Source organism: Ornithodoros turicata, chromosome 6, assembly GCF_037126465.1.
Source record: "Ornithodoros turicata isolate Travis chromosome 6, ASM3712646v1, whole genome shotgun sequence".
Taxonomy (NCBI): Eukaryota; Metazoa; Arthropoda; class Arachnida; order Ixodida; family Argasidae; genus Ornithodoros; species Ornithodoros turicata.
In genome coordinates, this window is record NC_088206.1 from 13,594,726 (window position 1) to 13,619,930 (window position 25,205).

At 45.6% G+C, this 25,205-nt stretch overlaps 2 protein-coding genes across 5 annotated transcripts in view; one reads left to right on the forward strand and one right to left on the reverse strand.

Annotated features, from left to right (window-relative positions):
- The window catches only part of LOC135399166 (uncharacterized), a 90,763-nt gene that overhangs the window by 44,169 nt on the left and 21,389 nt on the right, over nucleotides 1–25,205 (forward strand). For all 4 annotated transcript variants that reach the window (XR_010424207.1, XM_064630912.1, XM_064630913.1 and 1 more), the window contains one exon: nucleotides 3,169–3,283. Coding sequence is in view for 3 of the 4 variants with exons in the window: in XM_064630912.1 (XP_064486982.1) it covers nucleotides 3,169–3,283 (115 nt within the window). In the remaining variant the exon portion in view is untranslated. The remainder of the gene's footprint in view (nucleotides 1–3,168; nucleotides 3,284–25,205) is intronic.
- LOC135399165 (uncharacterized) overlaps nucleotides 1–25,205 on the reverse strand; it is a 73,756-nt gene that overhangs the window by 38,273 nt on the left and 10,278 nt on the right. The window contains exon 2 of the mRNA XM_064630908.1: nucleotides 24,401–24,496. Within this exon, the coding sequence (XP_064486978.1) occupies nucleotides 24,401–24,496 (96 nt within the window). The remainder of the gene's footprint in view (nucleotides 1–24,400; nucleotides 24,497–25,205) is intronic.

Genomic DNA, 25,205 nt, shown 5'->3' on the forward strand with positions numbered 1-25,205 from the left:
TGGTGCGGAGAAATGTGCTCGCTGGGTACATTATCTGCGCATTCACACGAGCGGCATCCTCACGGAAGATTGTAGTGGAAGAAAAAGCTGAAACACTGCTCACAGAGACGAAGTTCGGTCCCGTGTTATGTTGAGCCTTACGGTGCGGAATATCGGGAGTGGCGTACTGCGCCCTCAGCAGACGACACCTTCAGCGTCTTTCCTGTCGTCTGCTACGGAATATACAGTTCGCCGACTCAGTTCCAAGTGTAGGACGCAGACTAACCCCCTGTCCTCCACTCGTTCCTGCTACCCTGTCTCCAGCTGTCCACATCTGTACGCCGGTCATAGCCACAGTTGCTTCGCGGCGCTAACATTGTTCAAATACGATAGTTTTATAGGCGGGCCAAAGTGTGCAGGTCGTCCACGGATAAGTTTACTCCTGCTTGTGCACATCGCGCGGAAGAGTCGTTGCAGACGACAGGGACAAAGCAGACGAAGTTATATCTCGTCTGCTTCTGAAAGTGATTGTCCCTTTATAGGGTCATCGTTGGAGGTAAATTTCTGGTTACAAGGTCAGTGTCACGCGATGGTAAGATTTCGACCTAAAAGTACGCATTTTTCTTTCACCTTCAGAAGCAGACGACAGAGAACTTAGTCTGCTTGTCGTTGTCGTCTGCAAAAATTCTCCCGTACTGTGCTGCATAAGCGCGAGTGTAAACTTATCTGTGGGAAACCTCTACAGTTTGCACACAACGTTAATAACATTGCGATGGATCAGGTCGCGCGACAGAAATGCACGGGCACGCTAAAACGGATACTCTGCCCTTCCATGTTAATGCACAAAATTCAAAGACCAATGAACTGTAGCCAGCGGATATCTCTCATCTCAATATCTGATACACACTGCAGGAAGTGGCCCTGCACCGACGTTCGACGTCGTGATGCAGTAAAGACATGTCGCAATATGCACGCCCGGGAAATACAGTATCCCTCCTCCGGGCCAAGTTCATCAGACCGAAACCTTCTTGCAAATACACGAAGAAAAGAAAGAAAGAAGCAAGCGAAAGAAGGCTAAATTTGGCGGATCCAAATGAGCACTCCGGCAACAGCGTATAATTCGACTATATACGGGCATGAGGCTGTGGGCAGCGTTATGTAAGGGGGGGGGGGATTGGCGGAGGGGTGCAGCGGAATGTTCAGGAGGGGGCTGGCTTGTATAAGAATCAGTGTTTGGAGCATGACCGAGTGGAGGTAGTAGAAAGCGAGTGGAGCGTATCGCGCACGCAGTTAGTGTAGTTTCCGGTTCCGGGCCAGTGACTTCTAGCGCGGACCCAATCTGTCCTCCTCCTCCTCCTGTCGGTCGCGCACAAAACATTCCCCTTTCCCTTTTACGCAAATTAAGAAAGTTAGAACTGAAAGTGAAAAGTAGATTTGTAGGGTACCGTTTACTCTTGGTAATTGCAACGAGCGAACCGATGGGTTTCCTGAAGCATGGCCGTGGATGTAAGATGAACATAGGCTCTGATACAAACAATTTGTATCACCGTGAATCAAAGCTAGAAATAGTTTTAACGAAAGCGATGGAGACAGTTGATATTTGAAAAGTAACGTGCACACGAATTAATAACGTCGTGAATTTGTGAATTTCTGGTTTTATAGACAACAAGCTCTGTTTCAGTATACGATATAACATTGCCCAAACGTATTGTCATCACGGTTAAGAGACGTAATGACAACATTGTTTGCTTCACTCTGTGAAACATAACAATTGCACTTTTGTCTGATATGGTTGATGGTGATACGAGTGATGATGACTGATGACAACACTGATACGACTGCAGGTTCCATATAAAAATGCTAAATTTTGAGCTGCTGAAAAAGAAATAGGATGATTTTTCTTTATTGAAAAATTAAGAAAAAAATGACTGTTCCCGGATGGTTTTGATCATTGCACAGTATAGCGTGATTTCGGAGGATGGGCGTGTAACCCAACCAATTAATTTCTCTCGTTGGGTTTCGTGTCCGATTAAAAAAAAGAAACGGGAGGCAGAACTGTTATAACTCATCATAGATTGTGCACCCACCAGTCAATCTCCAATAAATGGCCTCCCAAGGACGGTAGAGGTATAGGAGAGCGCCACACACACACCGTCTAGTCTGGCCGGCGCCTTTTGATCCATGCAATCGATGCCCACACAACGGGGAGAGGTCGCCGCATTTCCCCATCTTCTTCCACACTTTCCTCTCTTCCTACTTCCTCAACATGCAGGGATTGGGAAGACCCCGGAAGTCAGGAAACAATGCCCCCACTTCCGCCGGAAGCTGGGTCATCCATCGAGTGTCCCTAAAATTCTCAGGCTAAAATCCACGAAAAAAAAACAACAACAAAAAAAAAAACGAGGGGTTGTTCGATGGCGGGGCACTTTTTGGTGGCTACTTTTTTTTATCTTCATTGTATGGCTTTTGTGAGCGATGACGATGTTAAATGGTGCAGTGACGTCACTGATTGCGAACTGTCGTCTGTTTCTGCGATGTGTGGAGGCTTTAGGCGCTTAGTGTAATGTACGGCATGTGTCGCACGCGTCTGCTAAGCCTTTTGGCCATTTGGTTGAATGAGACACATAAATTTGTAACACACTGGGGTACATAGCACTGTCCAACGGAGCTTAGGGTTTCTCTTGGCAACCATTTGTAAGGAGCACAGGTGTGGTTGATTGCACGCAGAAAGGACCTGCAAGCGCATGTGGGGTTTACTGCGCGCTTTATTGCGTGCTATTATATGTGAGCTTGCTTTCTGTTGCAGTATCTGTGGAACACCAACAATAATTTGTCTCTGTCGATGAAAAAAAAAAAGAAAAAAACATTGCGGATAGGAAACTCTAACAGCGTCCACTGTGCTGTTTTCATAGCTTGACTTCAAGCTTAGACGAAAGACAATGTCCTTTGACAGCGACACCATACGGTGAAAAGGAGCCAGCTAAATTAGACAGTCTCCAAGTGTTGTATAGCAGCAGCATCCACATTTTTCTTTAAATATATCCATTCATCCATCCAAGTAAATTTCTCCCAAACTCTATCTTTTCTCCACCATGGAGTTTTATTCGCCAAATCGCTTTCACGTTTTTAACCCCTCTCATCTGTCCCGACATTCTGTCGCGCTGATATCGAGAAATTTGTTTTTTGCAGAGCCTCGAACGTCTTCGAACATCGAATTTCTGCGTTCGATGCGAGCGACGAAGTACATCCAAAGCGAGAGAGAGAGGGAGAGTGGAGGTAACGCTAAGGAAGGTCCAAGGGAACAGTAAGTATTTGCATAGCGAAATTCAGCGATGGATATTTCAACACACGTGCGCCTAAAGGGTTTTCAAACACGGAATGGCTTTCAACTAGGAATATCTCCCGTTCTGTTATCTCGCTTTTGCGCGAAATCCCCTAATTAAAGAGTTAATTAATGAATGTTAGGTAATTAGTGATTTTAAAGTTAAAGGCCATATAACTCAACTGCAAAAACAGCACCTATTTTGCTCTGCTAGTTTTTTTTTAATAAAAATTCTGTAGCGAACATATAAAAAAAAAAACTATATAAACTTCCAATATATTACGGACGTCTCCACATTGTTCGTTTTGTTTTTGAATCTGAATACCATCGAAGCCAATCTGTTACGGACGTTGTGCTGCATGCATGTCGTCATCAATTCATGTCCAGCGTTTGCACAGCGTCCAACGCTACCTATTTATAAGAAGCACGCCGGCGGCACTCTCGCTGCAAGCGCGGTACGGGCACACTTATCAGGTAGACAGGTCGTCGGCGGAATGCCTGCGTGCTTCGTCGATGAGCTGGCACAGGTGGCTGATACACAGGACGCAAGAGCTTCTGTTGGTCGGGACAGTGCGTCGCACGCGTGCCAAATGCACGTACCGTATGCCCGCAACGCCTAAGTGTAAACAACGCCCATTGATTCAGGTTTAATGGCATGAATGGGCTAATTCAGGTTGTGTTCGTTTATTGGACTCGAGCAACTCGAGAATCGACAGGGTCGACTCTTGCTGGGCGAAAATTCCCTGGTGCGGCTCTCGCGACGTCATCGCCCTGGCAGTGACCCCCGTTCTAAAATTCGAGGAATCAACACTAGAGGTGCTCGTGAGTCGACTCTCTTCTCGATGCGAGTCGTTGGAGTCGATGACGTACGATGACGTACGATGACTCTCATACGTCACGACTCCGGCTCGCGCGAGCTGAACAAACGAACACAACCGCAGACTGCCGCTTTCGATATATCTTGTTTTACGGTGCGTTATATGAGAGTTTGCGTTCAGAACGCGTGCAGTGATTGCCGAACCTTTTGCCAGCGTCAGGCAGGTAACGGAATGTATAAAGTTTCTCGCGTTGGCAGTTCTTTTATGCAGGGTGTGTGCAGAGAAACGTAACCCACGTTTTTACATGTAACTCGTTGTCTACTTACCCGAGGAACTTCCGGTGGCGTACGATGGCGTATTTATGCGTGCGAAAGCTACAAAAAAATCCTGGAAGCCACACTCAACGTAAAAAAAATAAATAAACATCGCGCGAAAACATCGGCTTCCATGCATTAGAATAGTGAATTCATGACTGTGCGTGGTAGTGCATGGCGGTCTCAGGAGAGTTATGTGCAGGCACCGCAAGGGGCACTACCGATGAGCATCCATGTGGGACATCGTTTCGATTTCTGCACCGATAGCTCCCCTAACGGTACCTGAACACAACTCTCCTGTATCCGCCATGTTACCCTATTCTGATGCATTTCGCACGCATAAATGCGCTATCGTGCGCCACCGGAAGTGCGTTAGTTACGTATACGCCTTTTTGTGGCAATTCACATTAGATAGTTTTAGTGGGTCGTACGCAAAGGCGATAGCGTGCGTAACGGATAGGGTTGGTGGTACTGTGCACTGCGCGAAGCTCTCTTTCTCTTATGGGCGTGCGCAGAAGCATCAACGCTATCCCTTACGTCCGCAAAGGCGATAGCGTACTATCTACTAAAACTCCCTATTGCCACAAAAAGGCGCACGCCTCCCGTTTTCAACAAATCAGCAAAAGCGAGAGATATAATTCTGCATGGCGGCTGGTTCGAGCGTCCTTAGTCGCGGAAGGACCGGAAGTCTTCGTGGGACTGGAAGTTGTGGCGGGGGCTTGTTTATGTTTATGCATATACCTCAAATTATCCCAATGGGGCATTACATGAGGGAGGGAGTTACAGAACAAGATAAACGCGTACATATGTAGACACACTGAAAAACAACGAACAAGATAAACACGATATTTATAGCTAGACACACACATAAAACGCAAGATGAATAAGTATATACTTACAGTGAGACATAATGGATATATGTAAAATAATGTGCATAAACAGTAACTTAAATCTGGATAAATTGCAAAAGTTCACGTTTGAAAGGCTTTGTTTACCCGAGAATGTCATGTGTAAAGTATGGGCTTTGCGATAGATCTGATAGGAGTGAGACAGTTTGCGGGACATTTTTATGATAAACTCGTTTTGAAACGCTGTTAAATTTCTATTGATGTCATTTCGATGTTGTGTGAAATCGATTTTTTTCCCGCGTTTTTACTGTAGTGGTTGCACAATTTTCTTCAACACAACTCGCTTCACCTATACGGAGGCAGGTGGTCGACCACAGAGGTTCTATTTGGTCAGCAACCTCACTGTCTTTCAGACAAGAACGTACATTAACATCCCAAAATTACATTCTCTATGTCTTCACGCCAGAGAAATACCACTACAAACGAATATGTTAGTAACGCCAGTTAGTTTGCGTATTCACCGAACCGGCCCTCTTGGGCTGCGGTATCTTCTGCATGCACTCGCGAGCGATACTTATACAGTCCTAGTGCACTCAGTCTGTTGTACGGTTGCCGTCCATGTATTTATTTTACTATCACCCCCTTTCCCTTCGCGATTCCCACAAACAAACTTCCGCAGCAGTACAGGAATGTTCCGAAACATTCCCACCCCATCGCGAAGCTGAACGCCAAAACCTCTTCTCCAACCACTTTTATGATCCTGCTACTATTCCGATAAAAATAACGGGAGCACCCATGTTCCCAGACGCTGCAATATATCTCCCGGCAGCGGGCTCAAATGCAGAAAGCCGCCCGACGCGATGTAATATAAACGTGAAGCGATATTAAGAATTCCGTCAGCATCTTCTGCACTGGAGGTCGACGGGCCAAGTGGGTGTCCTTGGTTCTGTGCTTTGGATCAATCGGAGAATGTGTAGGAAGCACATCTTTTGCGGGGGAGGTGGGACGGAAAGGAGGGGGGGGGGGGGGCTATTTCGCAACCGTCAGGGTGAAAGTGGTTTGTTGCAGGAAGATGAAAACGCTTGTAGAACTTGTTTGAAGAGGGGCCGTGACGAGCAGTGGGGCAGTGGGCGAAAGTACTGCTCGTTCCGGATCGCCTTTCTGGATGTTTCTATATATATGCAAGAATTGTATTTCTTACTCATCTTGCTTCTCCTCCTTTTCTTTTTCTGTGGTTATTGGAGATTTCACTTACGTTCTCAACCGATTACGAATGATCCGGCTGCACAGACCGAGGATAAAGAACGCAGAAGACAAAAGTAATGAACATGAATACTGTCGCGGCGTGTCGTCTGCTCAGTGTCCGTCGTCTGCTACGACTTCGTCGACGCGAGGAACGCATTTTACACAGCAACTGCAGCGCGCCAGCACTACTGCTTTTTGACAAAGCCATCGCGTGTTCAAGACACCAAGGCAGCTCCATTACATCAAGACCACGTGACACTTTATGAGGCTCCGTATCGAGCGTATACAACGACGTTGTTGTGACGTTCAAAGAAAACATAACTGAAATAGCGTTCGATACTCGATCACCTTGTAATGCTGTAATGCTTTTGTACAGCCTGGAGCTGTATCTTCCTTCCGGAAGGAAATGCCGTCCTACATCAAGAACGGCAATACAAGAATATCGAAAGTATGAGAAGCGAAAGTTTGAATCGCTTTCTGTTTGCGCCGAAAAAAAGCAACAAAAGAGGGGAAAGGCATTTTCGTCTGCGAGGAAATAAAGAAAGTGAGAAAGAGTGGGAGAGAGAAATTGCGCCCTTCTTATTTCTATCAGACGACGTGCCACGCCCTCGGAGCTTTTTTTCTTTTTTGGCTAGGCATCATCTCGCCTGTTCAGGTTCTCATTTTTTTTCTCCACAATGAGGAAGACTGGATGCCGTGAGAGTTTGACTCGTCCGCCTTGCGATGTCTGCTGCGCCGCAACGGCAGGACGTTTATTTGTGATGGCGGAATTAAGGGGTTGCAGCTGTACGGGAGAAGTTCTTTTTTTATATTTTGAGTGTAACACGGATTGGTGTCGGAATATCTGCTGTATTTATGACAGCAATAGAGAGAGAGGGGGGGCTCTGTTTCAAAAATAACAAAAGGAGGACGGAAGGGTTGGATAAAACTTCTCGCCTATTTTGAGCTTGATTTATGTACCACGAAAAAGATTTCAAGGATGAAGGTTGAGGTGATGTGCAAGCCAGTGTTTTTGTAGTGAGCATTCGGGTTTGCCTGTCGTTGACGCGTGGCTCGCTACGATGATGCTACGTCACACAGACCTAATTACGTCACGCAAGGAGATCTGGCCGATCCTTCAATGTCACGCAGTACTGACCATGACAGGTTTTTTCAGGGCGCTCTCGCAAATTTAACTGCGCAGGGATGAGACACAGTGGAGCGCAAATATAGTGCATGGTGGCTCTTGATTGATTGATTGATGAATGAATTGTCTCGCAACGCAAAATGTTATTGCCTTGCTCCTTCAGTCAGGTGTCAAATTCGTCGGAAAATTTGTTTCTTCGATCAAGTGAACCCCCACCCAAGAAGTGTAAGTAGTATTTTGGAAGAGAAACAGCTTTTTCTTTTTTTTTTTTTTTTTTTTCAGCAAGCGCCATCCGATACAGCTGGCACGATCAAGCATCCAACCTACTTTTCGCACATGCCTGCGCTTCACCGAAGTGATGTAAAAACAAATCCGCAAAGAGCAGCAGTTGCTGGCGAATTCTTTACAGCTCGAGAGGAAAAGACTCCGCCGCCGAATTAATATTCGCTGAGTGGGAAGCAGGAACTCTGATGTCGCTAAGGGAACTTGCGTGCTTTCATCATGCAGTGCAGAAAACGGACAAAACTTTTATGAGTGCCGTATTCCGAGCCACGTTGTCATGGCACGGCTTCCATACGTATCTACGCGTGTCGCGGCGATAGTGCAAAACGCGGTCGCCTTTTTCAGAACGCAAACGCCTTTCGCCTTCGTTCTGTATGATTGCTCTGTAGAAGAACGCGAGCTTCCGTATTTGCTTAGCGGGGCCTGGGAATGCTAGGTATTTAGGTCGATGCCAGCTGACAGGAATTTTGTACCCGCAAGTCCGTACGACTTCAATAAGAATGTTCGGTGAAATAAACAAGAAAAGTTTAAAGTTTTTATAAAAGAAAGAGACACGAAATCAGCCGAGACGATGTTCTATTGTCGCGCATGTACAGTACTTGGCTCCGACAGTGCAAGTCCATGCCGGTACAGGTAGAGGGAGGCATAATGCTGCACTTCGTGACCACGTATATGCAGCTAAATTTAACGTGTTCGTAACGTCACACGATATAACGGCGAGCTACATGTACGGCCAGCGTCCCACGGCAACATCTTTAATAAATAAGCAGCTCATTTTAGTAACAGCGAAATAGCATTGGAGTTTTCCGGTTCTCTGGACCGATAAAGACCAGCCGCTTCTCTGGGACAGAGGACTGATCAAAGAGAAAAACTCCATTTCCACCCGGCTCTTTATCGACAGGAGAGAAAATCACCTCACTGCAACGCGCTGCAACAGGTTTAAAACTCGTGCGCCGCTCGTTGAACTGCTGAGAACGACTCCATTCTTTGAAATACACTGCACTATAACCAGCATTCTAGCAGACGACACTGTGATCATCACAAACCACAACATTAACAGTGCTACATTTTTTTCCAGGCTGCCACATCCTTAGTTTGAAAAGATAAATTTTGAAGTTGAAAGGTATTCAACACTTACAATAAAGATGCCGGTTGCAGACGATGACAGCGGCGTTAGCAGACACAAATCCGTTGGCAGACGACACGTTCACGGCACATAACCTTGTGTGCGCGACAGACTGGAGCCCGGGTTTCGATCGGTCGTGGGAAACTGGGTTTCAACGACAGCGTCTGCTAGCGCGATTCGCTACACACGCGACGTTTACGCCGTGTCCTTGTGTGCGGCAGGATACGGGGCGTCTCCATTTCAGTTGCGTAGGGGAGTTTAACAGATAGTTCTTTGCTGCTGGGACGCCTTGCGCCATCTGGTTGGAGAACATTGAAGTTAAGACGGTTTCGGTTCCAATTTCGTTTGCCGAAAGGCGCACGATGCACCACATGGCCGCATCTATGTAACTCTCAGTCAAAGTGCTTCTCCTCTAGGCACAACATGGTCCACACATCAGTATCACGAATATTTATTGTTTTCACAAGAATAGGCTACGTGAGAAGCACACAAGTTGTTTTTGCGAGAGGATGGCGCGGGCAGGTGGACATTCGGTTGCTTTGGTCTGGTGAAAGAAAAATTAATGGGAAGAGCAAGGAAAATGAACATAAACTGTGGGTGCGGGGACCCCAGAAAAAAAAAAAAAAAGTTCGTGGTCACAGAAAACCCACCAAATCCACTCTGGAAGAGAGTATGTAAGTACTAACTACTTGCTGATTAATTACTTAAATTCATCACTTAATCATTTTTTTTTCAATATCAATTAGCGTTTTAATCAGGGACTTTTCGTCAAATGTGATACAGCAGGATTGGAGGCAGTCATTATTTCAGGTCATTCTATTTTTCAAACCACTCTGAAACCAGCACGTACGTATGAGATACGTATCCATCGGCAGATTTCGTCCCGCAAAACAACAGAAGCCGAAAGTACTCGCGTCCTTGGGGCTGCTACGACGCCTGGCGAGATTAGGCTGAGAGGCTAGCGTAGAGAACGGTCGGAGTGGTACGGTAGGTGCTACATTAGGTATTACAGTGTGGAAGAAAGGTACCCCGTACACCAACCCGGGACAGTCTCCAGCCCCGAAGTCGCACGGCGAGACAAAAACAGGAGAGGACGGTCGCGTGCGGCGTGAGTGTTTCACGCACGCGCGGAGAGATTATGTAAAGTGGGGCTGATCGGCGTCGCGGCCACTGCGCTCACGATTGTCTTCAATGCCGTGAAATTCACGGCGAGCGAAAGTTCGAGCGTTACATCCTTCTCGTAAACAGCACGAAGCAGCTCCTTCCATCTTACGTGTACATGAATATTTAAAGAGATATTATGGATTGAGTAATGGTAGAAGGCTGTGTACGACGCTTTGGCTATTCCCGAATGGGGAACATTCGCTGGAAAGAGGTGCTTTATATGCTTGACAGCATATGAAATGTTGGGAAGTGCTTCCGTGAGATTCTTCCGGGGTAAGCGGAAAATGCAATACAGAAATCGCGTGTGTTACGAAAGTGACGTCAATGTTCCTGTTTCTCGTGCGACCAATCAGACATTCACCTTTTCTGTGGCAACAAACTCTTTGTTACCCGTAGGGTACGTATTTGCGAAACCGGGCACACCTTGACATTTTTTCACGTCTCGTTCACACACCGAATATACCTCTACCCGATCACGCTGTTGGTTTACCTCATTTGCACGTAGATGGCGCCACCACAGCATCGTCTGCTACGACTCCGCTCGTCTGCTAACTCTTCCTTTCGCCTCTTGTCTCGTGTCGTTTCGTTCGTTCCTGACCTTTTGATGCACCAGTAAGAAGTGTGTCGCTGCGTACTAAAACTTGTCCTAAGCAATAGCGTCGTCGTATTACACGGTGACATTAATTGGAAGCACAACCGCCCCAAGGAACCGTACAAATTGACGTTCAACGGTACTCTATTAAGTATTCATATTATCAGGCGACCAGTTACTTCCGTGTCGAAAGATTTAATTACTCAGTGTGGGCTAATGACTCTTAACTTATTACGCCATACAGCGTAGCTGCGTTTTATATACATGAGGGCGTATTATAAAGGCCCTTAAGTGTCCTGAAAGTGGAAGAGGTCTTCGCTCGTCGCAGATGTCCTCGGTGATAGGAGCGTTTATTAATACTCAACATACAGTGGTCGCCGTTTATCTTGTGGAATAGAATGCTTTATGTGATAGCTACGAATGACCTGTTTCTTTATTTTTTATCGTGGACATTTTGCTTTTTTGTTTGCAGCGTAGCTTTACGTACTGACTTTCCATTGAAACAAAGCTATACATTTATCACAACCGGCGGTTTTATTTCTAATCGCTGTCCTTGAAGGCAAATGGCATGCCTTACCGATAGAGGGACTTTTCCGCAAGATATGCACAAATAACGTGAAAAGGCACGAAGAATAATGTATTTCGCCAACTGCAAGGAAGCTTAGACATATATGGCGCATGCCAGTGTGGACGGTGCACATATGTAAGAATTTGCCACCGTACTGTGCAATACGCCGTATCGGACACCTAAGACAACAAGCAAGAGTAAAGGAAAAACGACTTTGTTCACATAAAAGTGTGCGAGCAAACAGCAAGCAATTCACGCCGCCGACTGTACTCAACAACACAACACGCACACGGACACGCACGGAACACGGAAGAAAGGACAACACAACACACAAGCCTCAAGTGCCCTGGACTGGCAATCCAGAAGTTGTGGGTTCGAGTCCTACAGCTGGCTAACCTTTTCAGTGACTTCCTTCTTTCATTGTTCTTACACACGCGCGCGCGCACACACAATTTTGGTAATCTCCATACAGGTCATACCTCGCTGTAGGTTGGTTCCAATCTATCGATCTAAGACAGATCCGCCTTCTTTTCATGTTGAAATAATACATCACTGACCACGACCATAATCGCGAAGCCTGTCCTCCTCCAAAGCCAACGTTGAAACCGGGTTACACTAACATCGCGTCGGTCCATCTTCGAAGTAGGCGTGACACAACCAATCAAACACCGTTTCATGTAACTGAGTATAAAAAGAAACATTAGGGTAGAGTATGTTTCTTCTTGTTAGCCGGAGAATGGCTCAAAATAGCAAGAAAGAAACGCACGCGCTCAAATCACAGGCGGACTTCTGGACCCCTTTGTGCTCCCGCGATGATGAATTTGCGTTGTTTCTTCGCTCTCCAAACATTATTGATGGTCCCAGAAACATGGCATGGCAATGTTCTTCGTGCAGTTTCTGCATGTTCCTTGCGATGATCGTCTTTGTTCCGGAGCATGTGTGTCTATACTGTGAGAAACCTCTGTCCCAGATAACGTTTATAGGCTTCGGGTTCTTGTTTGCGGATTGGCTTGTCTTCTGTTTGTGATTCTTTTGTTCGTACACGTTAAACGAACCATTCGGCGAGTGACGGGTTCAGGTTAATTGGTTCGTACACGATGAGGATGATGTATGTGGCTTGTGTACGGAGATTGATAATTTCTATCTATCTGGATGCTCTGTATTACAATGGGTGGTCTAGGGCGTACATGCCCTGTGTATGTGTTCTTCCATGTTTGCTGGTGTCACGAGGATAATTATAGAGAAGGAATATCGTTGTATCAGGAAGTTCGTATTAACCGATACTTAATTACGATGACGGGAGATTAGATATACGGCTGGTTTTCTAAGTTACCAAAGGTATAAATCAGTGATCTTGTTACCTATGGGTGCCATTAGACGTTATCAGATTTACCTAACGAAAATAACGTGAGACGAAAGGCAGGATATACGCATGTTTTAGTAGCCAGGAAATCTCACGAGGAAAAATTAAAGGAAGCAAGCACCCTATGAAAAACGATATCGTACGGGAATCTGTCAAGTCTGAGCTCAGATATGTGCTGTCTGTCAGCCACTTGAAAGGAAAAATGAATAGCACCATTGCTTGAAGACCTTCAGATCTGCTCAAACTCGCCATTACGTGTGCAGGGTTACGCTACTCTGTGGTAACATACCGAAACAAAATAGGAATAAAATAATAACACGGAAGTAATGAGGGGGCATTAATTCTCACTGTTTGACACAAACGAGTAGTCGCGACGGCTAATTAATAGTTAATTAATAGTCGCAACGGTGTTTGCGACATATGGGACTGATACATGTGCGACAGGGTCAGTCCGCTGCAGGCACACCATTGTCGGCGGTGGATCCGGAGGGGGGGGGGATTAGGGAATTAAGGAATGATTCACGGTGAACACCCCGACTTGCATCCATAAAACTGCAGGGGGGGATTCAACGTAAATGTCGAACGTGTCTCGATAACGCTATCCCCACGTGGGTTCACAGTTTGGAACGCACTTTTCTTCCCCTCTCTCTCTCTCTCTCTCTTTTTCATTCCGTTATCCATTGTCACGGCCGTTTCTCTCCCATTGAGCGGTGACGTGTCGTTATTGAAATGGAAAGAGTGGAGATTTGCCCCCCGTCTGAGGATTTTGAGGGCTTTGTGTTTCCTATGATGGGTTGTCGAGGGTCAGATGGGACTCTGATCGGACCCAGCAGATGATGAAGAGCGCGATGGAGGGTTGGAGCGCATGCAAGCGTCGGGATGAATGGAGGGGGGACAGTTGCAGGCTATTCTTCTAAAGCTGTTGACCGTTGTGTTGGCTGACCAGTCTGTTCGATAGAATTGGTCCGTGGGCCAATTTTGACGCTGAGGAAGGCGCCGTAGTGCGGTAACTGTAAATTAGATGCTGCCGAGCTTTCGCCGTAGTTTTTCGGCGTTCTTTGTTTATTCTGTGTTGGTTCCGCGAAGCAACTGTGGCTATGCGCGGAGTACATGGACAGATGGAGAGAGGACAGCAGGAAGGAGAGGGGGACGGGGGGTTGGTATGCGTCCTGGGCTGACTTCAGTGGGAACTGCGTGCCGACATTCGTCTGGAAAGTCTTCGGAAGGAAAACCCAGGGAAAACCTCAGACAGTAAAGCTGGTGGTACCCGTACTGAAGTCACAGGGGTGGGCAACAATACTCATATTTTGACTATAATACTAAAACAGGACACTTTCTAGAAGTCAGTATGGTAATACGAATAAGTACTACTTTGATTCTGGTGCGTTATGGTACATAGTACTAATACTTCTCTGTATCAAATACGCTATAGTAATACTAGTGATACATTGGTACTCAACGCGCAGGTTACCAAGAACGAATTAGCAGCAAGAACGAATTAGCACCTGCTCAATTTGTGTATACTTAAAACAGTCATGCTCCAAACGCGTTTTAGTTTCAGCCGAACAGTAGTTGCCTTGTTTGTGACCGAACGTTTTTGGGACACGGTCACACAGGCTTGAACACTCGGCATTCATGATTTGGTACCTGTCAGTATGTTGCATCTTCTACAGTGTTATAATACGTACTTCGATTTTGTTTATCATAATCCAGGTACCAATACATTCGGAGAGTTGAGTATTACAATACATACTAGAAGTACTCAAAGCTATTTCAGAAGTATTACAACGGCTACCCACCCCACGCCACACTTTTATTTACCTCTCTTGTTGGGAGCAGTACCTGTTGTATCTGAGAACTCAATGGTTCCTACCAATTGGTTCCTGCTTACGATTGTTTGTTACGTAAGAGTCTTAGTCGATAGCATATACAATAACTAACAGAAGTTTATTAGTTGCGTACATCTGCTAATGAAGAATACAGTGCATCAGCTACTCAGAAAAGTCTGCCAGTTGCTTCGCGGCACTAAAACGGAATTAAAACAAAAGCTACTCGGAAAGCTATACTAAGATATCGCCTCTAGCTCTGTATACACTGCATGTTTTGTTTCCAGGTGAGACACTTGCTGATTTATCGCAAAGTAAAAATCGAGAGACACGAACTTGGCCTTACAGATCCAGTACTTTTTTTTTTCGGGTGAACTGTGCTCAGGACAGGCAATTCGACAAAGTAAATATCAAGAAGTACTGAACTCATTTGTTCGCAGCTTACACATGTAATCTTATACGGAAAACGCATTCGCCGAAGGGACTTTGAACCCTTTTAATCTGCCGGGAAATAACCTGCATGACGTAATGCTATATATCTCCGCGCTATCAGAATAAAATTACGATGCACGTCGTCACAGCCTAACAAGTAGGACTGGCGTTGCCTTGAACTGGTTCTGTGAGCGCGCAGCTGAATATATGTAAACACAGCCTCCTCTGGCGAAAATTGCATCCTGTGATGGATTCCTCTACTCAAGTGCCATAGCCAATCCAATGCCATCCATGTCGGGCGCCCGTGTTCGCATTGCCTATTATGAAGATGGACATGATGCCCGAAGTGCGTGTATTGATGCCGTGCACCGAGCTGGCTATGACGTAGAGGCAGTTATGGAGCAAATCTAGGTCACAGGATGGGTTTTTGCAGCTGTTGTTGCTGATTCTAAGCGGCTGACGCTATCAAGCTTATCGGGTCTGTTCTGCTGCTTTCCACTGCGCGGTGACAAAGGTAGGGTTGATGGAAAAGAGACCATATATAGATGTGTTGCAGGGAAGCCTAAGAAAAAGTTAAGAAAAGAACAGTTCACTGTGACAGGTTCGGTCAAATGTAGGCCTGTACGTATTACCAGAGGCCTGCAAGCTCCCAGATAAAAGCTATGGTACGTTTAGTTCACTCACGTGCCGCACTAGCGCTGTCAACATCCCCCCCCCCCAAACAAAAAACAAAAAAAAAAAAAACAAAGCTGTTATGCAGACAGTGATCCGCAACGAGAAACTGCTTCCCCTGAATGTGGTTTGAAACGTTCTGCGAATTTCCTCATTCAGCATCATCCATTTATCTGTTGTTGAGGCGTTCTGTGTAGCAAGCAACCTGTACTCATGTAACTTGTTGTAGCTGTGTCTTCGAGTACACGTTATATCTACCGAATATTGACGTAGAATACGAACTTGACAAATGTTGGTCGTCGGCCGGCGTGTTCCGCGCCAGAACATATGGCCGTAGCGGGCCTTAGCAGACGCTAACCATCCTAATCTCCCGTGCGCTACACATTTCCATCGAGCATATGATTCATCTCTCCAAGTTGTTACTGGAAACTGAATCCATCGCAACGCGTGTCATAAACTGCCATTTTATTACCTTGAAATACACACTTAGCGTCATGCAACGTATCATTCTGCGTAATGGAAGAGTCGTGAACCTTCTAGGCCTCTCGTAATACATGCAGGCATTGCTTGTCACCTAAGCAGCGCCATACTATATCGAACGTGAGGGTACGTGATTGGGTACGCTGGGGTGAACCTTATCTGCTCAACGCTACGGTTCGTAGCTTAGAGTAAAAAAAAAAAAAGTGCTTTGAAGTGCTTTTGTGCATCAACTCTCTCACTACGTTGCGTTGTATGAGCCCCCCTAGAAAAAAGAAAACAGAGAGATTCACCAGCAACCTACATAACTCTGTCCCGACAAAAGAGAATATCTCGGACTAGGGCACTCGCAGACACCTAAATTGGGTCTGCCGTCCTTATCAGACCTCACATTTTTTTACCACGCCTGTTTTTGCACTGCCTTTTCATTCTTTCCCCCTCAGAGTCTGTGTGCCTTTTGGGCGATGCTTTGAGCCCGACACGAACAAAGTGCTCCGGAACTGCTTGCGCGTGGCGCGTTCCTACCGATAAGGGCTTTTTTTTTTTTTATCGCATCATCCCACACGGCCCTCACCCCTTTCCTTTCAATTTGTTACGATGTTTTCGTCGTTGCGAACGGCGCCCATCTTTTCGTGCTCTTCTATATACCGTAGCTATCCTATAGCACGCGCAATAAAGCCTCGTAGAGAAAGAAAGGAAAGAAAAGAAAACGCAGAGTCCCATATCGTCGCATCGCGTGCTACTATATGCATAGTTGGCATAGGTAATGACCTTGAGGTATAGTGGCAGAAGAGGGGGTTATGCGTGTCGGTTTTATGGGTAGGTCGTGAACGTAGGTGGTTCATTACTGAAAGAAGCGCCATTGGTGAAACCGCATTAATATTCGGATGTACGGTATGTTGTCTATATGATGTGTTTTGTTCTTGTACCCCGAGCTTACGAGCGTAGAATGATATAAAAACCTGCAATAAGCTGTGTCTCGGAAGGCTTAGAGTTAGGAGCTGAGAACGGATGTACGGTAGGCTCTCGTTATAGCGAGCCCGCTTTATTCGAATTATCGCTTTATACGAGGTTTTACGCAGTCCTGGCCCAAATGCATTCGTTTTGTACTGGATTAGTATCCGGAATGTACTCCAAGTCGACTCCTTACTTACTTAGCTTCGACAGAAGCGGGTATGGTAAACTCAGCTCACGTCTTTTGCTTTCTTTTTGCATCTAAATTAAAATGCTGCGAAGGTGCTCATCACCAACACTTCTTTCCTTACTTGAACACTTTTTCCAAGACTTGTCTCAAGGAGGTGTTTCCGTGCGCTTCCGAGGTTACTGTCACTGTTTCCCATTCCGCTTTTATCGAATTTTGACTCGTTATATCGAATGACCGTTCACTTCGTTATAGCGATGCTTTACTGTATAAAGCAGTGTGCAGCGGAGAGAATCGTGGTTTTTGTAGACACGCATAACGCAATATGTCTTCGGAGTTGCCATGTCGCTTTACTCGCGTTTTGTGCTTCGTTCTCTTCTCTCTTTCTAGTATTCCCTGATAACATGATTGTAACAGTTTTCTTTTTTTTTTGTGTGTGTGTGTGTGTGTGGCAGTGATATAAGTACCAGCGGAGTGCAGACAGTGCTATCGCTTGGGAGGTGCTGGAATCGTATTCCACCACCAACACTGCACCGATGCATAATGTAAAATCCCGAGACTAGGGAACACGAAGGGACAGACACAACACGAAGTCTAGTCTCGGGGGTTTTACGTTATGCGTCATCTTCACCAGCTCGCTTGCTTCCCAGCCATCTTTTTTCACTGCACCGACGTTGTCATCTGTAGAAAATCATCCCGTCCTGAATCTCCGGGCACAAATAAGGCACATACCAAAATATACAGCGGCGATGTAACAGGGCTTAATCTATTATTTTAATATATTTTGCAGTTCGGACGGCGACTGTGAGAACCAGAGAAAGCGTTTCTCTTTTTGTGGACACTCTATATCCGTGGTGGTATGAATCCGAGTTCATCGGCCCTTTTTTTCGGATGAGAACAGAAAAAAAGGAGACCGAACCGAAATACGGAGAAAAGCGCCAGCACGATAGGGATGATTACTGTGGTCCGTGTCTGCTTCTCACCGTGTGACGTGTTGTGGGTCTCGCTTTCTGCGAAACGTCACGCTCTGAATGGGAAGGCGTGGCAGGGGACGCCACTGATGAAGAAGGAAGAAGTCGCCGTACCGTTATGTTTGGCGGCTAGACTCGCACTACACATAAAGGTCGTCTATCTGACGGCCGGACTTTGGGGTGTACAAGGATTCAAAGGCATGCTTATGTGCGCGCTTCCCGATCCAGTTGGATGCAGTCCGATGCTGCTTTTCTCAGTCTTTTTTTTTTTAAAGCGCAGCTTACGTTATTGCTTAGGTGAGCTTGAACAAAAAGACGAAGCCGAAATGCGGGTTTTGCCATCGTGTCATTTATGACGCTGCAAGACACTTGAATGGCAAAGTCAGACCATATAATTATGACGTGGAGCGGCTACAGTGAGAAGCAAAGAACAGAGCATTGAGAGGGAAAATGCATGCTGTAACTCATAACTCGCATTTTTTTGCAAGCTGAAAGCGACACCAGTTCAAAAATATGCTAGCAACAGTGATAGGTTTTGTGGGAGTTCACCGTCAAAGCCGTGAATCCAAGCCGATTTCACTCATGGTGTCTGTTTGCGGTTTTAGTACGGGGATATGATAATGGCGTAATCATTCTGGAGTCCCACGAAGGGGTGCACATTTCATTGCGATTCATCCGTAGGAATTTGAAGAGTAGGATGCCAGTATGATTCAGTTACAAATTGAATAAGAGGTCCCCGCGTAGCACCTTCTCATAATCTTTACGACCAAGTCGAACCTCCAGTTGTCATAATAAAAGAATGCCCGTCGGTACAACAGTAAAGTTTACGTCTATGAGAGGGGAGGCCAGTCTCTGATGGCAATATTCGCTGCGAGATCGACCTATAGGGGGCGGCACCGTCACCTTTCTAGTGTGAATAACACGCCGGCCGATGGTCGGAGGGTTCGGAGTTGATGGTTCTTTCCCGTAATTCTTGTGTATATTCACGGGAAGATCACTTGTGCCGCGATGCGACGATACTGTTCGGTTCCCCAAATGCCCCACCTACTGCACTGAACGCGGAAAATAAACGTGTAAAAGCAGACGACGCGAGGGAGCTATCTACACTACGGTAGTTCATCGTTTCTCCGCAGCGCACCGACACCGTTCGACCTCTGAGTGAATACCGAATATTAAATAATAAGCCTCTCATGTACACTCGTTAGAGAAAATGGCAATGGATCAGTTGACGATAATGGCTCACCGCGTAAAACCCTACTGTTGCTTTTGCGCCAGAAATCTCCAAGTATCATCATCATCATCATCATCGAAACTGTCCTTTCGCTTTCCGCGGAGGAACACCGTGGGCAAGGTCTCAGCACCCCTCAAAAGTTCAGAAATAAACAATTTCCAGAACCGGATGAAAAATTACATCCCGTTTCTTGCGCAGACTTCCTCATTTATAACAACCTAAGCTCCTCTAACAATTCGCAAATTAAAAAAAAAAAAAAAATCACAATTCTAAACAAAAACTATAAAAAAATCTGCAACGAAATCTGCTTATTGAGGTCGCACGATGCCGGTGGCAATGCGTGTATTTTGAGCGGCACCTATATACACGCACAGCAAAGGCATCGAGAAGGAAAGGCAGGGAGCGTTAATTGGTCATATTTATAACACCCCCGTAACAAATAACCCGGTAGACGATCCGCCTACCGTTGCAGGATGAGAAGCGCTCCCCTCCCGATCTGGGTCATGGCAGTGAAAGTGACTTCATGTCCCGCGGTGCTTCCTGTACGTTCACGTGCGACACACTCGCAGAATAAATAGCGCGCGTATTATAATGAATGCCCATTAATTATGCGCATAAAACGTGCATTTCAAATGGGGCCTTTATGCGCCACATCTGAATGGGAGCTCGTTGTTTGGCTGTGAAGGCTGCTCTGAAGGAGAGAGTTGCTCGTGAAGGAGTGACAAGCCTTTAGCGCTAGGCTAACCACTCAAGCAAGTAGGAAGGGAACCTTGCGTGAATGAACAGAAGGGAACCTTTCTAGAAGAACGAAGCCACACAAATAGCTTTGAGAAGAACGAAAAAAAAAATGCCTGCATATTTGGGCATTGTGTAAATGCGGTAGGTTTATAGGGTCACTATTGGCACTGAATTTTTTTGGCGAAACTCTTTTTGGGAGGCTATTAAATTTGTAGTGAAACTCTTTTAACGTCGTTAAATTATTTATTCCTTCAACGGTTTGTTAACTGATCGTTTGTTCTCGAGAAGCTTGTCAAAAATTTCGACGAGGATGTGTTTCTACTGCTTTTTTACGTTTATATATACACGGGTATATCGAACTTCGAAAAATGCCACCGGAAATATGCGTTCCAAAGTACTGGGGAATATTTTAAACTTCAAACCTTGCGAACACACTGGAGTTTAAGGAAGTTCAAAGACGTAAACTTCCAGCTGGTCAGACGGGTTCGAAAAAAGGCTCGGGACATTTCTCAAAGGCGACCCGTTTTTTTCGTGCAGAAGCAGCGACAAAAAAATTTGTTTCATTTCAAGACCAATATAACGGATGTTCCTATCGGAGTATCGAAAACACGAGAGAGAGAGAGAAAATAGTTGCCGTGAGGAGCTCTCTGTATTTTCTACTGCACTTATCGCATCTTTGTTGCATTGAAAGTATAGTAATGTGAAGCTGGTCTCTTCTCCGGACGGGTTCTGCTTCCATCGCTCACAAAAAAAAAAAAAAAAAAAAAAGAAGGTGAGAGATAAAAAGAGAAAAGAAAACAGTGGTCTGATATCCCTGACTACATCGCTCGTCGCTTTGCATTCAGCGCCACAGGTGGTGAAGTGCTTCCTACCAATAATCAGCGTCATGGTCAGCGATGGCCAGTGCAGACAAGAGTACCTGCACGAGACGAAAGCTGAATTACAAGCTCGTGCATGTGCATCTACTCTTTTTTCCTGGGTGACCTTCAACGATTCTAAAATATAGCTCGTCCTCCAGTGGAAGACAGGAAGCCGAAAAAAAAAAGAAAAGAGAGAGAGAGAGAATATATTTTGCTAAAAAACAAGAGAACAAGAAAGAAGTTTTAGAAAGGTCAGAACACATGAAGTTTGTGAATGAGACCTTGAGAGAAGAATCCCCATATGCTAACATTGCAACACATTCGACGTTCAATGTCACGCGAACGTTTCTTCAGAAATACTAAACTGTGTAATATGATCTGCGCAACAAACGATAAAAAGAGGAAAGATGAGGAAATCACCTCTTACGTGGGAAGTCATTTTTTTAAAGTGCAGCTCAGCTGCTGTTCCGAAAGTATGAAGACTTTGTGATATTCAGAACCGTGGTCCCAACTTCATTCATAAACGCACATTGCTTTCCAAATTTCCATACTCCTTCGTGAGAAATTTGAGAAAAACTACCGGGCGGCGGTTCCACTTGTGACGTCATACTTGGAACTGCGCGGATTGGATAGCCACACCTAGCCAGCTCTGCCTGGCAACCAGTTTGTGTTTACACTCCGTCATGGCCGCTGTATCGTGCTGAAATAGCTGTCACGAGCTATCGGGGACCACCGCACCGTTTTATCATGTTTCTTATAAGGAATACTTCGTCTTCGAGCACGTTCTCGTTCTCAATAGCTTTGGTGGTGCTTTCTGCACGCGCAGCAAGTCCGCGCATAGTGCGCTGCCAAAGCTATTGAGAATGCGTAAGTGTACGTCACACGTTAGGTGTTAGGTCTTGTTGGTAGCATGAAGCACAGTGCGGGCACAGAATGTCCGCTCACGACGGCCGTCGTTGCACAACGAGGCCATCCTGTAAGGCTTGTTAAAGAAGACCTGCAAAACTATCTTTGAGGCTATTAACGACAGCAATTATCACGGAACACACCCAAAACATTCATCTTCGCCCATAGATCTCCGCCATCGCATCGACGATTTGGCGTTAGCCGAGCCACGAGCGCGGCTAAGCCAGGACGAAGCCGGGATTGGTCAGGGTTTGCCGACCACAGGACCGCCGTGCCAGGGAAATTTAAAAAATTGTTTTCTTAAAAACTACAAACAAATGGGTGAAAATTTTTCACATGTATGCTCCCTGTGCGGAAACGAACGCACAGCCCAAGCATGGCTCCATTCTGTCGCAGTCGAAAATCGGCGGAGCTGAGCTTTAAAGCCTTCTCAACATATTGTCAGCCCACGTCTGTTCGTTCGTAGAATTTAGGATTCGCATGTCGTCTTGCTTTTTCACCTTACTTCCTTTTCCTAGTATACCGACAAGTCTGGGTTCGTAAAGTTTCAAGTAAATTGTAACTGTTATGTAGTAACACTATAAAGAGCTACTTTTTTGTGGAAAGTATAACTTAACATATGACAGATGAGAGATACGCCATCGTGTAGGTAAGAAAATACTCTTTCACATGATATGCGTATGGGTTACTTTAACTTGCTATAGCTGTAACTGTAGTTACACTTGGGAAAAGGTGAGTAACTGTAAATCAGTTACTATATTCACGAAGCCGCTCCACCGGTTTCCGAAAGATAAAAGGTTACAGATTCTGCGCATTCGGACGGGATAATTTTTTGCAGACGACAAAGCGAGACGACAGCCACCTGTCGTCTGCTTAGTAAGGTGTTGAAAGATGGCATGATGAAAGATGATGTTGAAAGATGAAAGTGGAGGGGGGAGGGGGGGAGGCGAGGTGCTGATGCCTGAAAAAGCACCAGGAGGCGATGCTGCGGGTGGCAGTTTTTGAGGGTAATGCACACTCAAAATGGCTGTACAGCTCAGCTGATGCCGGACTAATCCTTTTTGTTTGTGGACCTTGGTCATCAACCTCATATAGCTGCTAATGAGTTGCGATGCGTTCGAGAAGGTCATTCTATGACTCTGTCCATCCGATTCGCATTCCGGAGTTCCACTATTGGCATAGCCTTCCTCAATATGTACAGGCGCCCACTAATTCGCGTAACGCAATTAGTGTCTCTCGTGGAGCTGAGGCGTGACGTACCACTACGTGACTGTGTCACGTGATGTGTATACGTAAATATGCATGTGCCACGACACAGAAAGGGTTTACTCGTCGTGCACAAAGGAGTCGGAAGCGGCCCTGTTTCCAAGAATATGGCTATATGCGAGGCGTTTTCGATTCGCAGATGTCGAGGTATTCGTAGCTCCCCGATTTGTATTCCACTGCGTGTGCCTTTTATGGGTGTGTGTGTGCTTCGGGCAGACGCGGATGTATGCATGTAGGGTAAAGGGTCATGTGATGGGTGATTCCGCGATTAATCGAAGAATTCCGTGCTCGGAACCGTAATTTATATAGTGTATATATATATGTATACGAAGAATAAATAATTCATAATCACGTGGTTGCCTGTCCCGTTTGAGTATGGTTTTGGTTCTACCGAAGGAAAAGATTAAATGGTCGTGTGAGGTCGTATTTGTGTCCAAGATGGGCGTTATGTTCCAAGTATGTGATCATGGTCACCCGGTGGTCTTGGTTATTCGTTTCGCTGTACGTGCATATCACTGTGCATAGATAGATGCGTGGATATGAATATCAAAGCTTTACATCAATGAGACAGGTCTGTAGGGTACCTCTAAATATACATAGAGTACATGATCCAACAGGATTTTCATAGAGTAAGGCAGTTTTCAGTTAACTACTATCATCAGTATAAGCAAATAATCTGGGGACCGAAAGAAAGTTTAGTGTGTTTTCGCATTGTTGCCCAAAGGTGAGAGGGAGAAAAAAACACTCGATAATTGTTGATGCCGAGGCTGGCAGTAATTGACTTGTCATGTCGTAATCGAATCAGTACCGTATCGAACAGAATCGTAAATCAGTAATGGAATGTCATTACCTTTACATAATGGCAATGTACTTTATTTCTAATATAATTATTCAAGTAATGAATCGCGTTCCCGTGAAGCAATCACTAATCAGCAATATATAGCATCATTACAGAATTTAAAAATAATAATAAACAGTTATGAAAAGCGGGGAATCCACTTCACTGTGAGAGTTGGAGTGTAGCAGGGGTGATAGCAACGCAAGGTATCAGGTACATTATAGCTGTCCATAAAGTTAGCACATTGTGCGACGGTGACGATGGTAACGTTGGTGACGATGACGATGCCACTTACCCATTAACGAGGCCGACTAGGTGATCAGGAACTTCGTCCTGGTGATCATAGATGAGGGTTTCCACCATGGAACCTTTCAGGCTACCAAAAGAAACCCTGCACAATGGAACACATTGGAGACATGTTAGCCGCTTTGCCTATACTATAATATATGTACGTGTCATTAACTCACGCGTTTGTTCTATGGATATGCGAAACGCGCTTGATAACAGTGTGCAGTGTGCTTGTTTTAAATACAACTGTGGTCAATGCTATGTTGATATAACGTTTAAATTGCTGTACTCGCGGTGTATTCAAACGGTACGCAGCGATACCGCGGAGAGACAGAGCTCTAACAACGCCACCTGGATAAAGACACGTGAAGTCGCAATGTCGTCTGCTTCACTTGTCGAAGCAGGCGACCACAGGCGATACGCAGGCTCGTTGTGGCTATACCGGCTAGTGGCTGATCTAGGTGGCGCTGACTGTGATCGGATATCTCGTACTTTGACCAATAGGAACACTAAATTTGAGGGCATGTAACCGATCCGCCGAACTGACGGGCTTGCATAAATTATGTATCACTATACCGTAAAACTATGATGGCGGACAGCTTTGATCTCCCCTAGTTGTTGCGATCACCACAAATATTTTTTTAGGCTTTGGACTTCGGGTTAGGTTTAAGGCACCGTAGTAGAGAGGACCGCTACAAGTGCGACGACGGATCCATTTTCTCCGCCTGTCGATATAATTTAGAGCAACGGCTAGAAATTCCTCGCACTTGCTTCTCCACTTCAACTCGAGCGCATCAATAACGACCAACCAA